We start from the raw sequence: 24658 nt of genomic DNA on the forward strand, positions 1-24658 counted from the left end.
AGATTCCCTTTGCCAGCAACGGCAGATCTTTCACTGAACCACCTCAAACAAACAGTATATCAAGGTACACTGCTATGGATCCACACACAGAGAGAGAGAGAGACTGTACATATATAATGTGACAAACCTGGTGGGGTCCAGACTCGCCACGGTTCAAATACAAACAAATTAAAATGTCCACACAAGAGCAATATCAATCAATAAGAATATTTATTGAATTAAGGCAGAATCCAGTTTGATAGGCAAGAGAATGGTCGTAAACAGTCCGATGGTCAAAAGCACAAAACAGGCTCGCCAACAGAAAAAGGGATTGTTCAATACTCAGGGTAGTCGTCCGGTCCAGGGTCAGTACACAAGGGGGTTTCTCAGCCAGTCCAGGGTCCGTACACAATGAACACCTTCTCGCCTTCACCTCTCCTCTCACTACCTCTCACACCTTACCCTACACAACTCCGAATAACTCAATCTCTCTCTATACAACAACTCCAACCTCACCTCAACTTACTCCTCACTAACCTAGTGGCTTTGTAGTGTGTGTGTGTGTGTGTGTCTGGGGTGTGTGCACGTGATATGTGGGTGACCTAATGATGCGCAGGTGTGTTCTATCAGTACTACTAATCAGCTACCTAATTGTCTCTACTCCTTCCGTGGCAATAGTATCTCCCCTCCTTCACATATCCATGAGAGGTGGGGGGGGGGGGGGGGAGATCAGATGTCATCACCCCGCACACCATCTTCCCAGTGGGCTGTGCTCACCTGAGGAAAGACATCCAAGTAGAAGCTACAGAAATAGCCTCCGTTGTTTGTTTTTTTAAGAAGGCTTTGATTGATTGAAAACTTTATTAACAGATTGCAGAATGGGTACAATACAGTACAGCTCAATACACACAATTGTTGAGGGGATGCAGACCAGAGAAAGACTTTCGTCTTGTTTACATCAGGGTCCCCCATTTTCAATTCATCAGGCATGTATGCACATGGGAGTTAGCTGTGATATTTGGAGGAAACTTGTGTTACAATCATTAAAGCCACTACAAACTGCTCCACTCCAGAAGTCAAATGGGGGGGGGGGGGGGCATGTTCCGGTTAACACAAACGCAGTTGGACAATGACTTGTTTATACATGCATGTGAGGCAGAAGCATCTTCTGTGTGTTGTTCAATGATGGCGTAGCATACAGTGGCCTGGGGATGAGGCTTACGTCCAAGTAGGGCTGTCCCCGAAGCTTGTTTTTGGGCTTTGAACTTCAAAAAAACGGACGTTTGAACCTTCGTTTTTAATAATAAAAAAATATATATTGAAAAAAATGTATTGAATTTTATTTTATTTTTTAAAGTTTAAAAAAAATATATATATATATATATATCCTCAAACTAAATCCTCAATTTGAATAAAGTCATTAATCTGATTATATTAGTCTTTTATTTTATTTTTATTAAATCAACTTTCTTTAATGAATATAACTCATCAGTTGTAATACTATAATATTAGTGTAGCCTAATCTTTATCTGCAACTGTGAAGAAAAACCCCATTGGTTTAAACAGAATGAATAGAAAAAAAAAATTCAAATGTTGATTTAGAATTCGAATGCCAACGTAACGAATGAAGGTCCGAACGTTGGAACGTTTGGGCTCAGCCCTACGCTACGTCCAAGTAATGTAAACATTACTTGGATGTTTATTTCATTATGGTTATGAATATAGGAGGAGGAGGAGGAGGAGGAGGAGGAGGAGGAGGAGGAGGAGGAGGAGGAGGAGGAGGAGATGATCAAGAAGAGGAGACAAGTCAAATTCAGTCAGTTGTTGAGGTCCGGCCCAAACCACAGCCCTAGCGGAGAGTCCCTGTCAACAGTTATGACGTCAACAAAGAGCAGGGCACACATGGCAAGCCACAGCTTGTCCTGGCTTGAGGAACCACAGGGCTTTCACCGTGGGGGTGGGTACACACACACACACACACACACACACACAGGTTCCAGTCAATATGGCTGTTTGAGTTCTCCCTCCACTCTGCACATGATACAATAGACTTCCCGCCATAGGGGCCACGCCATTGCAGGCAAAAAAAGAAGCTTTGGTTAAACTCTCGATAACAAAATCCAAATGTTCTCTCTCTCTCTCTCTCTCTCTCTCTCACACACACACACACACACACACAAAGAACCCTGCAAGTTAATCTCCTCTGGATGTAAGACCAGACTGTTTGATTTTCTCAGTGTGACGCACCGACACCTTGATGCCTTTGGGGAAAGGCGCATGAAGACATCTTAAAAAGGATAGTCCAATCACCAAGGATATAATTATAAGCAAGCTGACAATGACCCAACTGACGCTGGGTCAACAATACTTACACTGGGCCGTCCCTGCCAGCTGAGGTGGTGGATGTCGCTGCAACATTAGCTTGTTGTCTGGGAACAAACTATAGGCCTATAGACCAAAAAAGAAAATTGGTTTTGGGGAGGGCGTTTGTGGACATTTGCAGAACCTGCAGTTAGTTAACAAAACATATTTACTCTATAGGCGACATGTCATTCTTAGAATAGAGGCTTTTCACAGAATGTTCTAAATGCTATGTTGCTATGTGTTAAACAAACATTTTATAATTTGGTGTCTTATTACTGGATCTTATAAACAAGCCACAGTAGAACAGTAATATTGTGCTTTTCCAGTGTTTTACCTGCTCTACCTTCACTGTACAGAAATGTATATTTATTTTGATAGTGGTTACCAATGGTTAGAGACAGCCATGTTGGAGGACTACACACTTGTGTGCAAGGCCTGTATTACTCTATCTTATGTAATCATAAATCAACATAACATAAAAAAAAATTATTAAAAATAAAACATTATTTTGAGGCACTGTGAATCAAACATAAGGCTAGAATCAGTGAAACTGTAACTTTTCAGGTAGTATGATACAATGCTAACATTATGATACAATGCTAACTGACAATACCAATAAGTACTAATTACATTATACACATTGAGTAATGCGGATAAACAAAGTTATGTTATATTGTGTTATGTAGTGTGGTATTGTATTTACTGCTGTCAAGTGACTCAAGTTTTTTCTTTTTGTACTATAAGTCAAAGTATAGTATATAATGTATTATACTAAATTATGTTAAATCAAGTAAAATTTTATGGAAGGGAAAAAATGTAAATGTAAGGGGGTAGGGATCAATAAGCTTAGCTTCCCTCTACTCCTTTTTTGAACATGTCAACAAACTACATTGCTCTTGACTTTTTGCTTAATTTCTTTTTCATTATGATTGTTATGTATGACGGAGCTTGATAGTGATTTGTTTGTAGGAATATTGAGAATACATGTTCAAAAATAAACTTTTTCATGCATTCATTCATTCACATAATTACATTATAACATTATATATACACGTTCTTACACAATAACATTCTTAAACTTCACTTCCCTTATCTCTAGATGCATCTGCTAGGCCAAGAGGCCAGCAGGCCACGTGACGCCGGAACCAGGCATGCGCAGCTTCCCCCCTCCCCCCCATTAAACTGCCGAAGACTGATTTTACCCACATGATCTACTTGATGATGAATGAATGAATGAATGAATGAAAACTTTATTTAACAGATTGCAGAATGGGTACAATACAGTACGGCTCAATACACACAATTGTTTTGTGTGATCACCCCCATTGCAATGATCACCCCCCCGCATCGTCTGTCCCGCCTTCACGACAATAATAACAAAAGGTGACAGACAATGCAGGAGAACTACACACTCCCCACTCCCTGACCCTCTGCTCGTGCATGCTTGTAAGTTGTACCTGCACTCTGACTCTTGAACTCAGCTGCTGAGCTGAATCCACAGTCTGTAACCTGTACTCTGCTTATTCACTTTTATAATAAATAACCTGAAAGAACATTCTCTCTTTTCTTCATTCAAACTATCAATATACGACAGTAGCTTTCTAGCTTCAAACAATAGTGAAACAGTACCGTTTCAGCTAGCTTTCTAGCTTCAAACAATAGTGAAACAGTACCGTTTCAGCTAGCTTTCTAGCTTCAAACAATAGTGAAATGGTAACTTTTCAGCTAGCTTTCTAGCTTCAAACAATAGTGAAACGGTAACTTTTCAGCTAGCTTTCTAGCTTCAAACAATAGTGAAACAGTAACTTTTCAACTAGCTTTCTAGCTTCAAACAATAGTGAAACAGTAACTTTTCAGCTATAGCTTTCTAGATTGATTGATTGAAAACTGTATTAACAGATTGCAGAATGGGTACAATACAGTACGGCTCAATACACACAATTGTTAAGGGGATGCAGACCAGAGAAAGACTTTCGTCTCGTTTACATCAGGGTCCCCCATTTTCAATTAATAATGACATACGCAACATACAGATATATATCATGACATTTATGACAATACATGACATACAGGTATACAGTACTGTTACATTTGTGACATACAATATATGCAAATATACAGTACTGTTAAACAGAGATCCTAACAGATAATATATACATACGAGGGGGAGAAAACTGTACATTAGGAGGGGGTGGGTGGGTGGGAGGGGGGGTTTGGACATTTACGGGGGCCATACAGATATACAGATATATATCATGACATTTATGACAATACATACAGGCAGGGGTGTAAAGTACTTGAGTAATTGTACTTTGTTACAATACTTAAGTACTGTTTTGGGGGATTTGTACTTTACTCAAGTATTATTAGGTTTGTATACTTGTACTTTTACTCAATTACATTTCAGAGGAAAAAAATTTACTTTTTACTCCTTACATTTAAAATGCAGACCTACAAAGTACAAAGTACAAATCTCGCAGGTCCAACCATTTTAATTAGTATATTTGTTTCTCTGGCCGAACTAACGTTAACGTTATTAATCCTGCTGCCACACTTTATTTAAAAACAGCCAATCAAATCCCCATCAATGGAAAATTAACCCGCCCATTCCCATGCTGATTGGTCCTTGTGCAAGACTAGAAAGCGGGGATCTTTGATTAAACACCTGCTATCAGAAGAATAGACAGTCAGAAAAAAAGTTTGTACTTTAACTTTTTAGTACATTTAAAAGTAGAAACTTTTTGACTTTACTCCAGATACTCTGATTTTTACTTGAGTACCATTTTGAGACGGTACCCATACGTTCACTTGTATAATTTCGGGGTACTTTTTACACCCCTGCACAGGTATACAGTACAGTTACATTTGTGACATACAAGATATGCAAATATACAGTACTGTTAAACAGAGATCCTAACAGATACATACGAGGGGGAGGAAACTGTACATTAGGAGGGGGTGGGTGGTGAACAATAGTGAAGTGGTAACTTTTTAGTAGCTTTCTAGCTCCAACCAAATGTATCAGGGACCCAGTTGTCCTCTTTGTTTATTCATTTATGAAGATATACCTTAGAATCGTTTCACTTCTCTGACTCTCCCACCCCAAATACATAGTACACCTTCAAAAACACGAAGGAGACAGTTGATATAGTTAATTTGTCAGCGGCTTTGTACGTCCTCATTACTATGCTCTGAGTCAAACTGTGTGACGGAACACTTCTAGCATCGACGCGTCAGCTCACAGCATGTCTTTCCTTTCAATTCAGATTGATCTATTTCTTAGCGAGGCCACTGGGAGGAGATGACTAACAACGTTCATTCAGAGAGATGGGTTTGCTCAGGCTTGCTTATCAAGAACAGCGCTGATGAGATGTGGCCCGATCTATTCCCCGCCCATGTCAGATGGAGTTTTGCTATATGTCTAATCAATGTGAACGTTTGACATGGCTAACCAACCTGCGTCAGTCTTATCAAATGTATACTGCAGCTTATCTTATAATCAATCAATAAATCATTCAGTCTTTTTTTAGTCACAATGTTTCAAGTCTGAACTGTCTGAACTCTCCACTCACAAGTACACATGAGCACACACACACACACACACACACACACAACACACATCCTGCAACCGCTTTAAACAATCAAATATATGTAAGTACTATGTATGTATGTATGTATGTATGCATGTATGTAAAAAAAAAAAAAAAAAAAAAAAAATAAGAAACAAACTTAAGTCTTCAGGGGTAGGGCCCGACAAGCCTAGTGCTTCTCCCTAGCCCTTTTCGGACAATGCTGCAATAGCAGCTGGTAAAACGTATGCAGATGTTATGTGTCCAAAACCCGAAATAAAAAATTACTGAACTGAACTTTAAAACAAAATGTCACTTTAAACAAAATGGAAAAGTCACAGTTTAAAGGAATGAGGAATATAAAAGTCACTCTAAGGAAAGAACAGATGTGGTTTTTGTATAGTATAGTTTAGATATAGTAAGTATGGCATAATGACGGAGTTAAAATTTTATATTGTATAGTAGTGTATATAGGAAACAGTGCCTTCTCAGGAATTTAGCATGTCTATTTTTATCATGCAACTTATGTCTTCTTATTACCTGTTTTTTTCTATGTCTATTTTATTATTGTATTATTGCACAATCGATGTGGGCATGACCACCTGCATTTCACTGTATGCCCTGGTATGTATGTGACAAATAAACCGCTTGAATCTTGGATCTTGAAGTCAACGGGACCAGGTCTCCTCCCATTAGACAAAAGGCAGGTTATTCGCCGTATTGACAGCAGACAGAGGGTGCTTGTGTCCACCACTATACTCCCCGAGCCTGTAACAGGTTGTCGTCAGCTGACAGCTGCTGTGGTTTTATGGAACCCCTCGTGAATGTGTTGGCTCCATCTGTGTTGTCATGGACACGCAAGGACACAATTTGTGTGTGTGTGTCAGGGGCGTTTTTAGGGTTAGAAAACATTGGGGGCTTCAGCCCAGGGAGGGGCCCCTTTTTTTATTTATTTTTTCACACAGAAATACGCAATTTTAGAGTAATTAGAGACGAATACTAAAGAACTAGATTCAAGTTTTTTAAAGTGAGGTCCAGGTCCATGAGAGGGATATGGGCAGTCCCCATAGAAAATTCAAAGTTAACAGGACCAAATCATCAGTTTCTAATTTATTTATTTAACCTTTATTTAGCCAGATAAAACATTGATATGGTCCAAGAGGCCCCAACGAGGGTACAAATATACATACACACATACATACATATACACCAATAACAAAATAAAAAGTTAAGAATCATACACAAGCAAATAAACAAAAACATTATGCACAGCCTATGTACAAAAGAAATAAACAGTTAATCTCTAGTCTTTAGTTTTCTTCGATTGCATAAACACTCAAATCAAAAGTATTACACAATTATCAAAACCTTACACTCAAGGAGCAAAACATAGGCCCAGATTTGCACCCCTATAAGCACAAAGTCAGCATCACACTTTTTGCAAAACAATACACAGTGATTTGCAAAACACTAAACACACTTGCATTACATTACACATAGAATGTCAAATTACCACACATATGAGCCAATTGGTTAAACACAGCAATCGGATGCACAAACACACCATTGCTTAATTGTAGATACACCAATCAGGTTTAAGCACTATAAAAATGCAGCAGGTGAGTTCACCTGCCTTCAACCAAAATGGAAGGAGAGTGAAGTACTGTACACAGAACGTGAAAATATACAATACATTCACCAAAACACTACACAAGACAACCAATGATGCAGACTGATGAAAATATACATTTTCTCTCCATATACCCAAATCAGTCAACATGTCAACATGGAGAATCACAAGAAAATAATATCTTGCCAGATCCAGCTAGGCAAAGAGATAATGTCTAGTATTTTCTGTACTCCATTAAAACATTTTCTATTTTTGTTTTACTGTAATTTTAACCTGTACTGGATACAGTATTTTATGTTTGTCTTATATTTGCTGAGCTTACTGTGTTATGCATGAAAACTGGGACATGTTTTGTTGTGATTCTCCATGTTGAAATGTTGACTGATTTGGTTATATGGAGAGAACATTTATATTTTCAAGTTTCAAGTTTCTTTAATAGCTGTCATACAGAAGTACAGAATACTTTCATACAAAATGCTTCTTACTGTTACGCTCCAGAGACTGTGCTAGACAAGATAGTATCAAATAACATAGTATAGCATGTAATTTAGAAGAAGAAAATGAGGTCACAGTGTTCGGTATAGACATATGTACAATGTTCTGAGTTACCATATAATATACAATACTATGCAGTGTACTAATGTACAGTACTATATAGTGCAAAGCAGAAATGGGATGAGGTACAATTTAGGTACAATTTACAGTAAGGTGTACGAGTTGTAGTGCAATCCTTCATCAATAAATATAAAGTGTGGGGAGTGGGTGCTACAGTGTGTTTGTTTAAAGTGGGTGTGTGCTATAAAGTGTGTGGAGTGGGTGCTACAGTGTGTTTGTTTAAAGTGAGTGTGTGCGTGTGGATGTGTGTGCTATGTGCGTTTGGTGGTTTGTTGTTGTGTAGTGTTCATTGTTCGTTTAGCAGCCTGATGGCCTGGGGATAGAAGCTTCTTCTGAGTCTTTCTGTGCTCGCCTTGAGACTCCGGTATCGCTTGCCTGACCGCAGCAGTTCAAAGAGGCAGTTGTTCGGGTGACTGGAGTCTTTAATGATTCTCTTAGCCTTGCCCTTGCAACGCTTGTTGTAAATGTTCTGGAGGGTGGGGAGCCCCCCTCCAATTGTGCGTTCGGCTGAACGTGTCACTCTTTGTAGTCTGCTTCGGTCTTGTGCAGTGCTATTCCCAAACCAGGAGGTGATGTTGCCGGTCAAGATGCTCTCTATTGTACATGAGTAGAAGTTCTTAAGGATCTTCTGACTGACTTGGAACTTCCTTAGGCGCCTGAGGAAGTAGAGGCGTTGTCGTGCCTTCTTCTTCAGTCTGCATCATTGATTTGGGTATATGGAGATAAATAAATTATATTTTAATCAGTCTACAGGATTGGTCTCGTGTAGTGTTTGTGAATTTATTGTATATTTGCACATTCTCTGTGTACTTCACTTACAGTACTCTAATCACTGAGAAGTAGAATTGCTAAATGTGCTTTAGGTTAAGCACAGCAGTGTGTAACTGGTTCAAACAGAATTAAGTCATTATGAAACGTGTGTTTCATATGGTAACAAAATGTAGTTTTTATAAATTAGTGTATAGTTTGTGTTTAATTTAGCAAAGGATCTGAGGTGTTCTGATAAGTGTGTGTGGTTGTGCTAATTGTGTAGTGTTTTGAAACACCGGGCCCGGTTTACAAAATCGTGCTTAATGTCTTTGTCACAATCACTGATCCCGGATCACCTTAAATGTAAATAATAATATTTCTGACACTGGGAATTACATTCCCTGAGGTCCTTAGATGCCAAGAACATGCAAATGGACCTTATAGAAGTGGAGCAATCTTCCATTTACTTAGGTATTTATTTTTAGGTGAATTTTCTGAAAATATAGCTAGGGCCTAAGGTTAATTGACTAAGAAGCTGTAGCCATAATTCCCTAAAAGGGTAGAATAAATGTAGTCATCGTGCAGCACAAGTACAGTACAACGGAAATAAGTGTGGCATCCAACCAGAGTGCAAATGTAACTAAAGTGCGAATGTACAGGTGATTCAACTGATATATAAATTTAAATTGTGCATTTATCCAAAGCACTTTACAATAAATAAATAAAAAATCCTCATTCACCCAAATTAGTACTACTGAGTAATAGTGCTAATGACAGACTGATGTGGATATATATTAGTGCTGTGCGGTCAATTGATTAAAGTATTTAATCGCATGATTGTCCATAGTTATTTTCTTATCAACATGAGTCAACAAATGCTTGCTTTATGCAGCCATTTAACACAAGGATGACCCTCATGCATTGCAAATTTGCATCAAATTCAAAACAGTGATGTACAAAATAACTTAAAATAACTTAAAAGAAAATAATAATTTAAAACTATGAATAAAGTCCATAAAATAGGGGAATGAAAATGTTAGGAACTTGTTACATTCACCCACACAAGGGCTGAGGACTAACCCCCCCGCCCCCCCCTCTCACACACTCTCCCAGCTCTCTCTCTCTCGCCCCTTCCTCATCTCTCTCTCTCACACACTTTGAGTCAGAAACAAACATAGTATCACAGGGCTGTACAGTGCTACGAGGGCGTAGCATATTGCCCCTAAAAATAGCCTGTGCTAGTAGAGAGAAATATTTGGGGGCACCCTTGCTAGTACCGATTTCAACCCTTTCATTCGTATTTCACTCCTTTTTTTTTGAGGAATTTAAACATTGCGAACTAATCTTGGCCGTTTTCTATATCTCTTCTCTCTTGCCGTCTGCCAGAGGAGCGGGGCTGTTACTTACACACACGCGCAACTGACACTCACACATGCACACACTTGACACGTGCAACACAAGAGTAACTTGTGTTCCATGGGGAAAGACCGGTCATCACTGCATACAACTTGGTTGAATCCAAATATCTATTCAGAAACTTTGTATTATGAAATAATTCTGGGATGTATTTCCCTATGCATTGTTTGGTGAGAGTTCAGCTGACACTGTTGACACGCCCACTATGCAAAGCGTGCGCTCTCACACACTGCTCCGATCATGCATCCACTCAACTCATGGAAAATATATCAGGCTATTGTTCTAAAAGTATCTCTACTAATAAAATGAGTATTGAGCTGTTTTTAACAGCTGGGTATTGGGTGGGACATTCTGATTTAATAACTTTCTAAATAAAAGAAGAAATGTGCAGAAGAAATTATTATTTGATTGTCTTGTTGGATATGAATAAATACTGGAGTTTGATATGAAAAAATGGAAAACAGATGGAAAATAGGAAATTAAAAGTGCAGTTGAACATAAATACATATCAAAGATTGATAGTATTTTAAGTTGCTTAAAAAGGAGCAGATGGTTCAAGGTGATTAGAAGTAGTGGCAAGCCTTATCCTTCATTTGACTACAGTGCTGCTACAGGTAATGATTATGGATATATTCTACGTATTTCTAACATCAAGGCCCTGGTTACTCATTATCGCATCTTATGTCATTAACGGGATTTATAAAAAAAAATCTAAAAGTACAGTCATGGGCTACATTCACATGGCAAGCCTTGGTGCTCAATTTATTGCTCGGGTCAGATTCCAGTGTGAACTGGTCACTGCTCCTGAATTGACCGCATGTGCAAATGAACAATAAAAAAGATGGGACGTAAACATGGTCAGCTAATTAAAACGCATCTGACCTGTATCTGATTCAGGACCACATATGAAAGTGGCACAATAGAAAATATTAGATTCCATGTAATTTGTGCTGTTCACGGTTTTGGAAGAGAAAAATAACCCTCTTACACTCTGCACTATTCCTAATTATACTAACATACTCAACACTAGCACCCAAGTCTTAACACTTTGATGAACATGGTTACTCAGCTGATAAGAGTTGTACCCTTCCTACCGACTTGTCGTACAGAACTTGTAAGTCGCTTTGGATAAAAGCAGCCATAGTATCAGGCTGGAATGGCCACTTGGCACAAATGGAGCATAGCGTTTAATTTCCACTGGGGCTAAACAGGGTTTGCACTTGTGGTGCTTTAGTAACTTTAGACGACAGCATCTACCCAGTGGCTTTCCCTTTTATTCTGTTCCAAACTATTGCCATCAATGATTTTCACTATCTCGCTCTGTTTGTAGCCTCTCTGTGCCTGGTGGACTTGGCTGGCAGTGAGCGTGTGGACAAGAGTCTGTCGCAGGGGGACCGGTTCAAAGAGATGACGGCCATCAACGGCTCCCTCACCAACCTGGGCATAGTCATCCATGCCCTGGCCAACAAGGTGAGACCACATCCTGCCCTGTACTGAGGTCAAGAGGTCTTGCCACCCCAGCATTTAAAACCCTGTACCGAGGTCGAGAGGTCCTGCCACCCCAGCATTTAAAACCCTGTACTGAGGTCAAGAGTTACCCCAGCATTTAAATGCTGGCCAAATCTATCCGTTCTAAGTCTATTTCATAAACTCTTGTCTTACCCACTGCTGAATGCAGTATTGGGAGTAGAGCACTGACTTATATCAGCCTGCATCTTTAAAATAACCAATGACATAGCCAAGACCTTTTCAGCAATCTAGTATCGGAGCTTGTACTCGGATACTGATGAATGATAATTTTCTTCGGTAAGAAGAGATTTATGATTTCAATGTCCATTTTCCTCAATTTATCCAATTCAGTGAGACTACCCTTAGTTGAGCCACAGTATTTGGTTGGGAGATGATGAGGCGCAGCGGGAACGACCGACTTCAGCCTGTTTTCTAACCAGCTGTCGGAACCACAGTGTTGTGGACTAGGTCTCTCAAAATGAGTTGTAAAACAAGTCGACCTTCAGCCCAGTAACCAACGCAGGAGATTGTGTTTGTGTATGCATGCTTTATACATAATCGTTGCATGCTTTATACATGTAGTCATTACATGCTTTATACATATTGATCCGTCAACAAACGACCTCCCTCTATTGGTTAAAAGTAGGGATATTCGATATTGGCTTTTTTACCTATACCGATATTGTCCAACTCTTAATTTCCGATACCAACCAGGGTTGCAGGGTTTCCCCCCCCCCCCAAAAAACTGAATAATTTCAGGTAATTAACATTACATATCTCTTGTTGTGGTCTCTGATTTGCAGGCTCTATACAACAAGAGGTGCAAATCCAGAGCCTGCAGGATAATGAAAGACCCACCACCCCAATAACAGCCTGTTCCAGCTGCTGAGGTCAGGCAGACGCCTGCGAACCCCAGCTACTAGGACGGAGAGGCTTAGGCTAAGCTTCTTCCCCCAGGCCATCAGAGCCTTGAACAATGAACATTGAGAGACACAGAAACTGAACTATCCACACACAAGCACATACACGACACGCACGCTGAGCACGCTCACACACTAGCAGCCACTTTAACACTCATGCCGCACACTTATGGCCAGAGGAAAGGCCACTTTAAAGTAGTATAACATCAGGAACAGTGTACTGCACTACTAAAGCTACCTAGCATGTCCTATATGCTCTGTAAATACTAATGTACAGATACCGAGATGGCACACCATGTACCTGTTTATTGCACTGTTTTATTGGATTCTATTAATATGTTGTACCACTGTATTTCTATTGGATTCTATTATATGTTGTACCACTGTATTGCACATCGTCGCGGGCAAGACCAGCCGCATTTCATTGTATACCTGTATGCCGTGACAATTAAAACTCTTGACTTGACTAACACAACACTTACTTTTGACAATAAATAAAATCAGAATTTGTTCTTACTTGCTTGGGTAAATAAATGAGAATTGTACCGATAATTTCCGATATCACATTTTAATGCCAATATCGGCCGATAATATCAGACATCCCTAGTTAAAAGTATATCTCCTGTGATTCATGTACATGGTAGTTCTACTTGAGTTGCATTAAGCTCTGGTCGGACCATCCTCACTTGAATATGTCATCAGGCCTACATAAACACCCATCACTTATTTAAACTACAACATTCACGTATCCAATTAACAACAGGGGCGTTTAGGGTTAGAAAACATTGGGGGCTTCAGCCCTTTTTTTTATTTTTATTAAACACAGAAATACGCAATTTTAGAGTAATTAGGGATGAATACTGAATAACTAGAATCATTATAGGTTCTCAAAGTGAGGTCCAGGTTCATGAGGGATCTGGGCAGTCCCCATCGAAAATTCAAAGTTAACAGGACCAAATCATCAGTTTCTTATTTATTTAACCTTTATTTAGCCAGATAAAACATTGATCTGGTCCAAGAGGCCCCAACAGGAGTACAAATATACATACACATATATATATATACTGTACATATACACACATACACCAATAACAAAATAACAGTTAAGAATCATACACATAAGCAAATAAAAAACATATGCACAGCATGTACAAAAGAAATAAACAGTTCATCTCTAGTCTTTACAGTTTTCTTCAATTGCATAAACACTCAAATAAAAAGTATTACACAATTATCAAAAACTTACTCAAGGAGCAAAATATAGGCCCAGATTTGCACCCCTACAATGTCAGCCTCACACTTTTTGCAAAACAATACACAGTAATTTGCAAAACACTAAACACACTTGCATTACATTAGACAGAATATCAAATTACCACACATATGAGCCAATTGGTTAAACACAGCCATCAGATGCACAAACACACCATTGCTTAATTGTAGATACACCAATCAGGTTTAAGCACTATAAAAATGCAGCAGGTGAGTTCACCCGTCTTCAACCAAAATGGAAGGAGAGTGAAGTACTGTACACAGAGAACGTGAAAATATACAATACATTCACCAAACACTACACAAGACAACCAATGATGCAGACTGATGAAAATATACATTCTCCCATTTTCCCAAATCAGTAAACATGTCAACATGGAGAATCACAACAAAAAAGTATCTTGCCAGATCCAGCTAGGCAAAGAGATAATGTCTAGTATTTTCTGTTAAAAAAATTCAAAATGGTTTTTGTTTTACTGTAATTTTAACTAGTACTGGATACAGTATTTTATGTTTGTCTGATATTTGCTGAGCTTACAGTACATAGTAGCATGAAAACTGGGACATGTTTTGTTGCGATTCTCCATGTTGAAATGTTGACCGATTTGGTTATATGGAGAGAACATTTATATTTTCATCAGTCAGCTTCATTGATTTGGGTATATGGAGAGAAAATGTTATTTTTTTCATCAGTCTGCATCATTGATTTGGGTATATGTAGATAAATAAATTATATTTTCATCAGTCTACAGCATTGGTCTTGTGTAGTGTTGGTGAATTTATTGTATATTTGCACATTCTCTGCGTACTTCACTTACAGTACTCTAATCACTGAGAAGTAGAATTGCTAAATGTGTTTTAGGTTAAGCACAGCAGTGTGTGTAATTGGTTCAAACAGAATTAAGTCATATGAAACGTGTGTTTCATATGGTAACAAAATGTAGTTTTTATAAATTAGTGTATGGTTTTGACAAGTGTTTAATTTAGCAAAGGATCTGAGGTGTTCTGATAATTGTGTGTGTGGTTGTGCTAATTGTGTGTTTTGAAACACCGGGCCCCGTTTTCAAAATCATGCTTAGGCAATCGAAAAAAAAACTGTATTGTGTGTTTCATTATATGCATATGTTTCAGTCTTCTCATAAAAAATTTTAATTTTTGGGTCTTTTCCTGCCTTTGGTCCGCTTTGCATTCACATCTCAAATGAACCGCAGCAGGGTTCACTTGCAAGAGTGAATGAGCTTTCACACCACCCCAAACCAACCGGACTATCCGAGGAAATGAACCAAGCTTATTATAGGACACTGGACATGGGTATGGATGGCTCCAGGTGCTGCTGCGTTAAAGTGCACATCTTCAATACCTATCTGTACTATTTAAAAGCACAGTGCAGGACACACTCAAAGGTTATCGCAGCTCAGAGATGGCAGTGGACATGTATGACAGGACAAAGGCCATATGTAATGGCCTTTGGATTGAGGAACATACTACCAGCCAAAGGAGGAAGCAGAAAAGGATGGACGAGTATGTAGTTAAGTTGAGTCATCTTGTGGCACAAGCTCAGACCTCATGGAGATCAGCTGAGACAGAGACTGTTCTATCCAGTCGTCGACAGAATGCTGCAAGAGCTTGAGAGCAGGTTCTCATGAGTTGGATAACAACTTATGAGAGGCATACAGGCATGTTATCCAGCCTCAGACCAGTTTCTCTCAGTGGAATTGCTGCAACCCCTCACCACACATTATAATATCCAACTATTGCCAGAGGAGATCACAGTTGCAAAGTGTTTCCTGGTCAGGACAGGCAGAGATGCAGTCCCTACTATCCAAAGTGTCTTTTCCCTCCTGGATGATAATAATAATAATATATTATATAATATTTTTATCTTAACATATATTTTTTTAAATGAGAAGCAAACCACCATTCTTCTTACTCAATTCATTTTTATATTTAGAGGCAGCCTAATTTATCTAAAAGATGCACATGCTACTGTTTCCGTTTGTTTATTAAAACTGGTTGATGGGCCAATGCAATGCTGTTATTATAGGATACAATGGTGAATGGTGTCATTTTGATTTATTGTCTGTCAGCTGAGCTGATCAACGTTCTGAAGGATTATCTGAACTTCCGATTCTGAAGTGCCTATTTATGTGCAATGCCCTTTGATTTAGTCTATTAAAAATAATAATTGAACATAATAACTGAACATTTTAACTGAATTTAAACTGAAGCAGAAAATAACTATTATAATAAAAATTCGAAAATGATTTTGGTTGTCATGCACATCCCTAATATGGAGAATTCGTCACATCATGCATTCCAGAGCTTGTAATCTGGCCATGTCTTGCAGTGTGAATTTGGCATTACATTTTGCTCTAAGAGGTATTAAGTCTTAAATGTAACTTGTTGAAACCTGCAGCTACGATGTTGACCTTTTAATAAGTGTTTTTATTTTGTTACAGGTGAACAAGTGTGTCATTGCCACAGCCAACAAGTCATCATCTGACCAAGAGTTGACTGTCTAACCCTGACCAAGAGTCGACAGTGTCCCTTGCACCCCCCCCCCCCCCCAATATTTTTAGCATGTTTGTTTTTACCTGTAACTGCTGTAAAAAAAAAAAAAAAAAAAAATTAAAAAATACTTTATTATTTCCCCTGCAGGCTGATGTTCGTCAACATCTCCCCGGAGCTGGACAGCTTTGGGGAAACTGTCAACTCTCTGCGATTTGCCAGCAAGGTCAGTGACCTTCAGTTTGACTTTCTAATATGGAGTAGGGATGAGTTAGAATATTAGAATTTTTGAATAGTCTTGACAGTCGCCACATCGATTTTCATGTCCGAGTCGAATATTTTTATCTTAACATATTTTTTTTTAAATGAGAAGCAAACCACCATTCTTACTTAATTTTTATATTTAGAGGCAGCCTAATTTATCTAAAAGATGCACATGCTACTGTTTCCGTTTGTTTATTAAAACTGGTTGATGGGCCAATGCAATGCTGTTATTATAGGATACAATGGTGAATGGTGTCATTTTGATTTATTGTCTGTCAGCTGAGCTGATCAACGTTCTGAAGGATTATCTGAACTTCCGATTCTGAAGTGCCTATTTATGTGCAATGCCTTTTGATTTAGTCTATTAAAAATAATAACTGAACATAATAACTGAACATTTTAACTGAATTTAAACTGAAGCAGAAAATAACTATTATAATAAAAATTCGAAAATGATTTTGGTTGTCATGCACATCCCTAATATGGAGAATTCATCACATCATGCATTCCAGAGCTTGTAATCTGGCCATGTCTTGCAGTGTGAATTTGGCATTATACAACGGCATGCAAATTTCTCGATTCTGATTGGCCATTTACACGTCTTTATTGGCAACAATCCACGGTCCTGGGCTCAGGACCCGCCCACAACCGAATCACATAATCACTCCGCCGGCTCACTCCGGGAGAATGTTGATAGCGGCCAGAATGTTGATAGCGCCATAAGCCCATAACGACTAAATATGAAGCGATTCTGTCAAGGGGAATGTGTTAGTCCTTTAAACAATGTTGGATGATGTAATTGATGAGTCTTGAGTCAATCTAGAACAAAAGAAAAATCGCGGATTGATTGATAGATTAATTGATTGATTTAAAAATTTCTACTTCCTTCCCACTGACTGCAGCGTTCACTCTCACTGTCCGACGCTGGCGTACCCACAAACACACACACACTCCTGTCTGCAACAGCGGGGGAGTCAGACTGAGAGAGAAGCAGCGCTGTTTTAAGTGAGCATGGTCTATTGAATTGATTGATTGCTAATTTTATTACTGTACCCCTGGTTTCCAACTGGTTAAGTTTAGGCTAAAAGAAATAAATAAAAAAATAGGGCGAAGAAAACGTTTTTCCTATAGGGCAAAGAAAACCTTTTAATTTGTTTTACCTACTTTATATAGAAGCATCTAAGAATGAAGTTATATGGAAAGTAGGTCTGCATTCCCTTAACAATTGTGTGTATTGAGCCGTACTGTATTGTACCCATTCTGCATCTGGTAATAAAATTTTCAATCAATCATTCCAATAATACACAGTTTGATGTGTTAGTTGGTTGGATGCACTTCAAGCTGCTTCCACATGGAGGCAACTTGTCTTTTTTGTAGTTGTGGGAACTACTTTTTCTGGCGGATGGTTCTCAATAAATCTTCGATTAATGTGTGTTTATTGTATAGAAATAAGGTTGGATGAATCTGGCAGTTGTATAAAAGCTTTACACCACTTGCAGTCGTGGTTTGTGACCAATAAACCATGCCTAGGGGGGTTCTAACGACCCTCGGCTGCGCCTCGGGCCTAACAACCACCCCTAGGCATGGTTTATTGGTCACAAACCACTCCTGCGCGTGATGTAATGCTTAATTACATTTTGCTCTAAGAGGTATTAAGTCTTAAATGTAACTTGTTGAAACCTGCAGCTACGATGTTGACCTTTTAATAACGGTGTTTTTATTTTGTTACAGGTGAACAAGTGTGTCATTGCCACAGCCAACAAGTCATCATCTGACCAAGAGTCGACAGTCTCCCTTGCACCCCCCCCCCCCCCCCCCCACGCACACCATTAAGGGATAGTGCTTCTCTTTTACACCCCCCTGTTTATGCTAATGTTTATGGCTTATCCAACTCATGAGAACCTGCTCTCAAGCTCTTGCAGCATTCTGTCGACGACTGGATAGAACAGTCTCCGTCTCAGCTGATCTCCATGAGGTCTGAGCTTGTGCCACAAGATGACTCAACTACAGTGGCGGACTGGGACACAAATTCAGCCCGGGACATTCAGACGCTTACTCTTGTTTTTATATTTTTAATAATAATAATAATAATAAATTTGATTTATAAGGCGCCTTTCAGGACACTAAAAATAAAAGTCCACAAATCGGTGAATGCAAAAATTATAGGATCAAATGAAAACTACTTACTAAAAATGGATGTTTAAAAGTACTAAAAACCAACAAATACCAAACACTAACAAACATTCAGCACAGACAATGGGGATGCTGACATCAAAAAAAAATAAAAAAATTAAACATTTTTTTTTTTTAGATCCGGGGCTAGGAGAAAAACATCCAGGGCTAAAGCCCCGGAAGCCCAGGGCTAACGACGCCACTGATCCACAAGTAAATTTCATAACTAGTTAGATTTACCACAATTTTTTTTTGTGCTTCGTTTGTGGTCTTGTCTTTCAGGATAGCCATATTCCCTACAGGAGCAGCAAGCTGACCTACCTGCTGCAGGGCTGCTTGGGAGGGAACAGCAAGATGTAAGCTTCACTTACTTGACTTCTTTCAGTTTTGATGGACTCTTCATTTATTTTGACTCATGAATGCATACTAGGGATGGGCAGGAGTCATAGACGTAACTTTAGCAGAGGGGCTGGATATAGGAGGATGTTAGTAAAGTGTGACAACTTGCGCCAGAGCCAGATTTCGGCTTCAGTGGCTAAACATTTATGGTGGTAATATTTTTAGCATGTTTGTTTTTACCTGTAACTGCTGTAAAAAAAAAAAAAAAAAAAAAAACTTTATTATTTCCCCTGCAGGCTGATGTTCGTCAACATCTCCCCGGAGCTGGACAGCTTTGGGGAAACTGTCAACTCTCTGCAATTTGCCAGCAAGGTCAGTGACCTTCAGTTTGACTTTCTAATATGGAGTAGGGATGAGTTAGAATATTAGAATTTTTTAATAGTCTTGACAGTCGCCACATCGATTTTCATGTCGAGTCGAATATTTTTATCTTAACATATATTTTTTTAAATGAGAAGCAAACCACCATTCTTACTTAATTTTTATATTTAGAGGCAGCCTAATTTATCTAAAAGATGCACATGCTACTGTTTCCGTTTGTTTATTAAAACTGGTTGATGGGCCAATGCAATGCTGTTATTATAGGATACAATGGTGAATGGTGTCATTTTGATTTATTGTCTGTCAGCTGAGCTGATCAACGTTCTGAAGGATTATCTGAACTTCCGATTCTGAAGTGCCTATTTATGTGCAATGCCTTTTGATTTAGTCTATTAAAAATAATAACTGAACATAATAACTGAACATTTTAACTGAATTTAAACTGAAGCAGAAAATAACTATTATAATAAAAATTCGAAAATGATTTTGGTTGTCATGCACATCCCTAATATGGAGAATTCGTCACATCATGCATTCCAGAGCTTGTAATCTGGCCATGTCTTGCAGTGTGAATTTGGCATTACATTTTGCTCTAAGAGGTATTAAGTCTTAAATGTAACTTGTTGAAACCTGCAGCTACGATGTTGACCTTTTAATAAGTGTTTTTATTTTGTTACAGGTGAACAAGTGTGTCATTGCCACAGCCAACAAGTCATCATCTGACCAAGAGTTGACTGTCTAACCCTGACCAAGAGTCGACAGTGTCCCTTGCACCCCCCCCCCCCCCCCCACCGCACGCACAACATTAAGGGATAGTGCTTCTCTTTTACACTCCCCTGTTTATGCTAATGTTTATGTCTTACTCTTGTTTTTATATTTTTAATACCGTGTTTAGGACTGTTTTTATATTAAGATCTAGGACTGTCGGCTAGCACCTAGGGCTGCATTTTTTTTATTTCATTTGACAAAGATCATTCTATATTGAGTTGAGTTGGGTTAGACAGTCCAACTGACCCCGACCCAGAAGTTGAGTTGGGTTGAGCAGCCCAACTGATCTTCTTCTTGGCCCCGTAACTCAAAGCGGAGCATAGGCCGACTCTTCTCCATCCAGCACGCTTTGGGCCCTATTCTCCGCCTCTCCCCAGCTGGTACCACGTTTCTGTAGCTCTGCCTCAGTGTCCCGCCTCCAGCTGTTTAATACTGTGTTTAGGACTGTTTTTATATTAAGATCTAGGACTGTCGGCTAGCACCTAGGGCTGCATTTTTTTTTTCGTTGTAAAAATGACAATAAATAATCTTTTTGGCAGCATCCCCATTGTCTGTGCTGAAGGTTTGTTATTTTTCTTTAGATTTTTAGTACTTTTAAACATCGATTTTTAGCAAGTTTATTTGATCCTATATAATTCTCATTCACCGATTTGTGGACTTTTTTTTTTTTTTTTTTTTTTTAAACTTCGCTGGCTCTTTTTTGCGTTTATCGCATTTACTCTGGTCAAGAATCACCCACAGAAACAGGCTGAAGGGGTACAGATGGGGGGGAAGACACTCTGGGAAAGGCACGGCTGCAGTCCGGGATTCGAACTCGCTAAACCCCAGATCCGTGACGAGCACGGTTGTCCCCGGCGCCGAAATAGCGCTAGAGGTACGCGGTGAGCTACTGGAGCTCCCCGACTTTTTTTTTTAGTGTCTTGAAAGGCGCATTATTATTATCATCCAGGAGGGAAAAGACACTTTGGATAGTAGGGACTGCATCTCTGCCTGTCCTGGCCAGGAAACACTTTGCAACTGTGATCTCCTCTGGCAGTAGTTGGATATTGTAATGTGTGGCGAGGGGTTGCAGCAATTCCACTGAGAAACTGGTCTGAGGCTGGATAACATGCCTGTATGCCTCTCATACGTTGTTCTCCAACTCATGAGAACCTGCTCTCAAGCTCTTGCAGCATTCTGTCGGACTGGATAGAACAGTCTCTGTCTCAGCTGATCTCCATGAGGTCTGAGCTTGTGCCACAAGATTACTCAACTACATACTCGTCCATCCTTTTCTGCTTCCTCCTTTGGCTGGTAGTATGTTCCTCAATCCCAAGGCCATTACATATGGCCTTTGTCCTGTCATACATGTCCACTGCCATCTCTGAGGTGCGATAACCTTTGAGTGTGTCCTGCACTGTGCTTTTAAATAGTACAGATAGGTATTGAAGATGTGCACTTTAACGCAGCAGCACCTGGAGCCATCCATACCCATGTCCAGTGTCCACTGACAAAGACATGCTCATGATAAAATATAATAATATTTAATCGAACCCTGGTTAATTTCCTCGGATAGTCCGGTTGGTTTGGGGTGGTGTGAAAGCTCATTCACTCTTGCAAGTGAACCCTGCTGTTCATTTGAGATGCAAAGCGGACCAAAGGCAGGAAAAGACTCTAATCTAATATTTTTTTTATGAGAAGACAATATAATATCGATTGCTTAAGTCAACCAGCTCCAACGATCCATCAGAGATAGTTAGTCTTCACTTGGAAAGGCTTCATAAATGACTGGCCCATGCGAGCGTTGTAGAGGACAGTTATAGTCAAATTACCTTTGGAAATATATAAATAGCCCTACAACCCAATATATATAGTATGCCCTACAACCATCCAATATTAATATCTATATAATCATCATCTAGCCATGTAGGTGACAATATTTTATATAGGATGAGAAGCAAGCCATACATTATATATAACCCTACAACCAGCAACCAAATTAACAGCATCTATAAATTCCATAATATAAATGACTTAAACAAGTGCATGCCATACATTATTGTGGACCTATACAAGGGAGACAAGAGTTGGTGGTCTCTAACAGGTGGTGTTAAAGACCTAACCAGCTCATGAACTGACCTCCCAGCCCCGCTCCTCGAGGCTCTGGGCCACCTTGAAGACCTGCCGCACGGCTCTGGGGATGACTCCTCTGGTCTCGTCCGCCTCGCCTCCCTCCATGGTGAAGGTCTTCCCGCTGCCCGTCGGACCGTAAGCGAAGCAGCAAACATTGTAGCCATCCAGCACTGACTGCACCAGCTGAGATATCTCCTCAAACACCTGAGGGAACGGAGCAGAAAACAAGATATCTCCTCAAACACCTGAGGGAACGGAGCAGAATACAGCAGAGAGATCTCCTCAAACACCTGAGGGAACGGAGCAGAATACAGCAGAGAGATCTCCTCAAACACCTGAGGGAACGGAGCAGAATACAGCAGAGAGAATAGAGATCTCCTCAAACACCTGAGGAACGGAGCAGAATACAATTGTATTGGCCTATTAGTCATGGTGGTTTCATTAGAGATGTCTGCATCAATAGTCTATGAACGCTACATGAAGTGTGCGACATGTTGGCACAATTTGGAACTACAAACACAAAACCCGCTATTTAAAATGTTAGTAAGTCTAAACTAGTTTAACACAACAAAGTGTTCAGTTCACACCTCACAGGATTTCAGAGTAAGATTTCTGTTTCAGTGGCACAAACGAGCACTTAGTGATAAGTGCTTGAGTAATGGATTACTCACCCAACCCTAGTATATGGCCTAGCAAATGGGTGGGGATAGGAAAATAAAAATGTATCATAAATGTTTTGCTAGAGTTTATTTCCCATCAATAAACCAACAGGATATAACCCAATTACATGGTTAAACACACAAAACACCGATTGCGGCTTTAAAGAGTTGGAATGTGTGATGTCATTATGATATGATTGGGTTACTACAACTCTGTACATACATCTGATTAGCACTATTACATACTCTGTAGTACCAATGTATATATATTTTATAACCAGTTTGATCATCTGTACATTGTATATTACTATTGCACATTTGTACTCTGGTTGGATGCCAAACAACTTCTCTTCGTTGTACTGCATGACGACAATACATTTGAAGCGTTGGCCAGGGTAGAGACTCACCTCCTCAGTCTTGGCCAGTGTCAGGGCCTTGTTGTCATGGACAGGCAGCTGGATGTGGTCCATCTGACCCCTGGCCGTTGGGGGGCGCACTCTGCAAAAGACCCTGATGTTTCCCTGCAGGGGACAAGAGACCTGGTTAGTCAGGGGCCGGGCACCCGTTTGGTTGTTGAAAACATATGGGGAGGGGGAAACTGGACTACCGGGGGGGGGGGGGGGGGGGCACGACAACTGGACTACCAGAGGGGGGGGAAACAACAACTGGACTACCAGAGGGGGGGGGGGGAACCAACTGGACTACCAGAGGGGCGTAAACGACCAGTTATTTTTTTAACGACACATCCGACCCACTCAAAATGGCCCTGCGACCCACCAGTTGAGAATCACTGCTTTAACACCATATTTGATCCATTTATTACCAAAAGATTTGCACTACCCCTCTACCTCATTTTGTACAGCGTTAGTCTTGTGAACCTGCCTTGAGCTCCTGGACGGTGTTGTGGAGGAAGCGGCGTGCCATCTCACTGGTGAGGATCTCGTCGCTCTGCTGGGTGATCGTGTCCCTCTGGTGGGCCATCGTGTCCTCCATGGAACAGACCACCGCCGTCGGCCAGAGTGGCCTGGCAGTCCGACAAGGTCGAGCTCTGAACAGACATCCGGGTCTGGAGGGAGAGATGGGGGTCCCTTAAAGATTTTTTACAATTTCTTAACTCTGTATAAAATATTGTAATTGGATCATTTGCGTGACTCATGTTTTGGGAGATTTAAACAGCCGGTTAAAATACACGTTTCCGACGGAGTCTTCATGCTTTCGAAACCAATAAAATCACCATGTTTCCTAGGATGTTCGTAAACTATAAAGCCAGACTTGACTTTTTTATTACCATCATTATCATTAGTGATGGGTACAACAGTCCAGACTGAAAAGGACAGAATAGAACAGGGTATTTGCGGATTTCAACAAGTTAAATGTAAGAATTGTAATACCTTTTTAATACCACAGAGAGTTAAATGTAATACCAATTGC

The 24658-nt window shown here is 39.8% G+C and overlaps 1 protein-coding gene across 1 annotated transcript in view; it reads right to left on the minus strand.

Annotated features, from left to right (window-relative positions):
* LOC311242075 (carboxy-terminal kinesin 2-like) overlaps positions 1 to 24658 on the minus strand; it is a gene marked incomplete at both ends in the record, with an annotated part of 48322 nt that overhangs the window by 19199 nt on the left and 4465 nt on the right. Inside the window, 5 exons of the mRNA XM_084331026.1 lie at positions 2352 to 2427; positions 22575 to 22772; positions 22814 to 22903; positions 23635 to 23748; positions 24110 to 24273. Coding sequence (XP_084187152.1) covers positions 2352 to 2427; positions 22575 to 22772; positions 22814 to 22903; positions 23635 to 23748; positions 24110 to 24273 — 642 coding nt within the window. The remainder of the gene's footprint in view (positions 1 to 2351; positions 2428 to 22574; positions 22773 to 22813; positions 22904 to 23634; positions 23749 to 24109; positions 24274 to 24658) is intronic.

The sequence above is a fragment of the Notolepis coatsorum genome (genome assembly GCF_963971535.1).
Source record: "Notolepis coatsorum genome assembly, chromosome: 15".
Classification (NCBI taxonomy): domain Eukaryota; kingdom Metazoa; phylum Chordata; class Actinopteri; order Aulopiformes; family Paralepididae; genus Notolepis; species Notolepis coatsorum.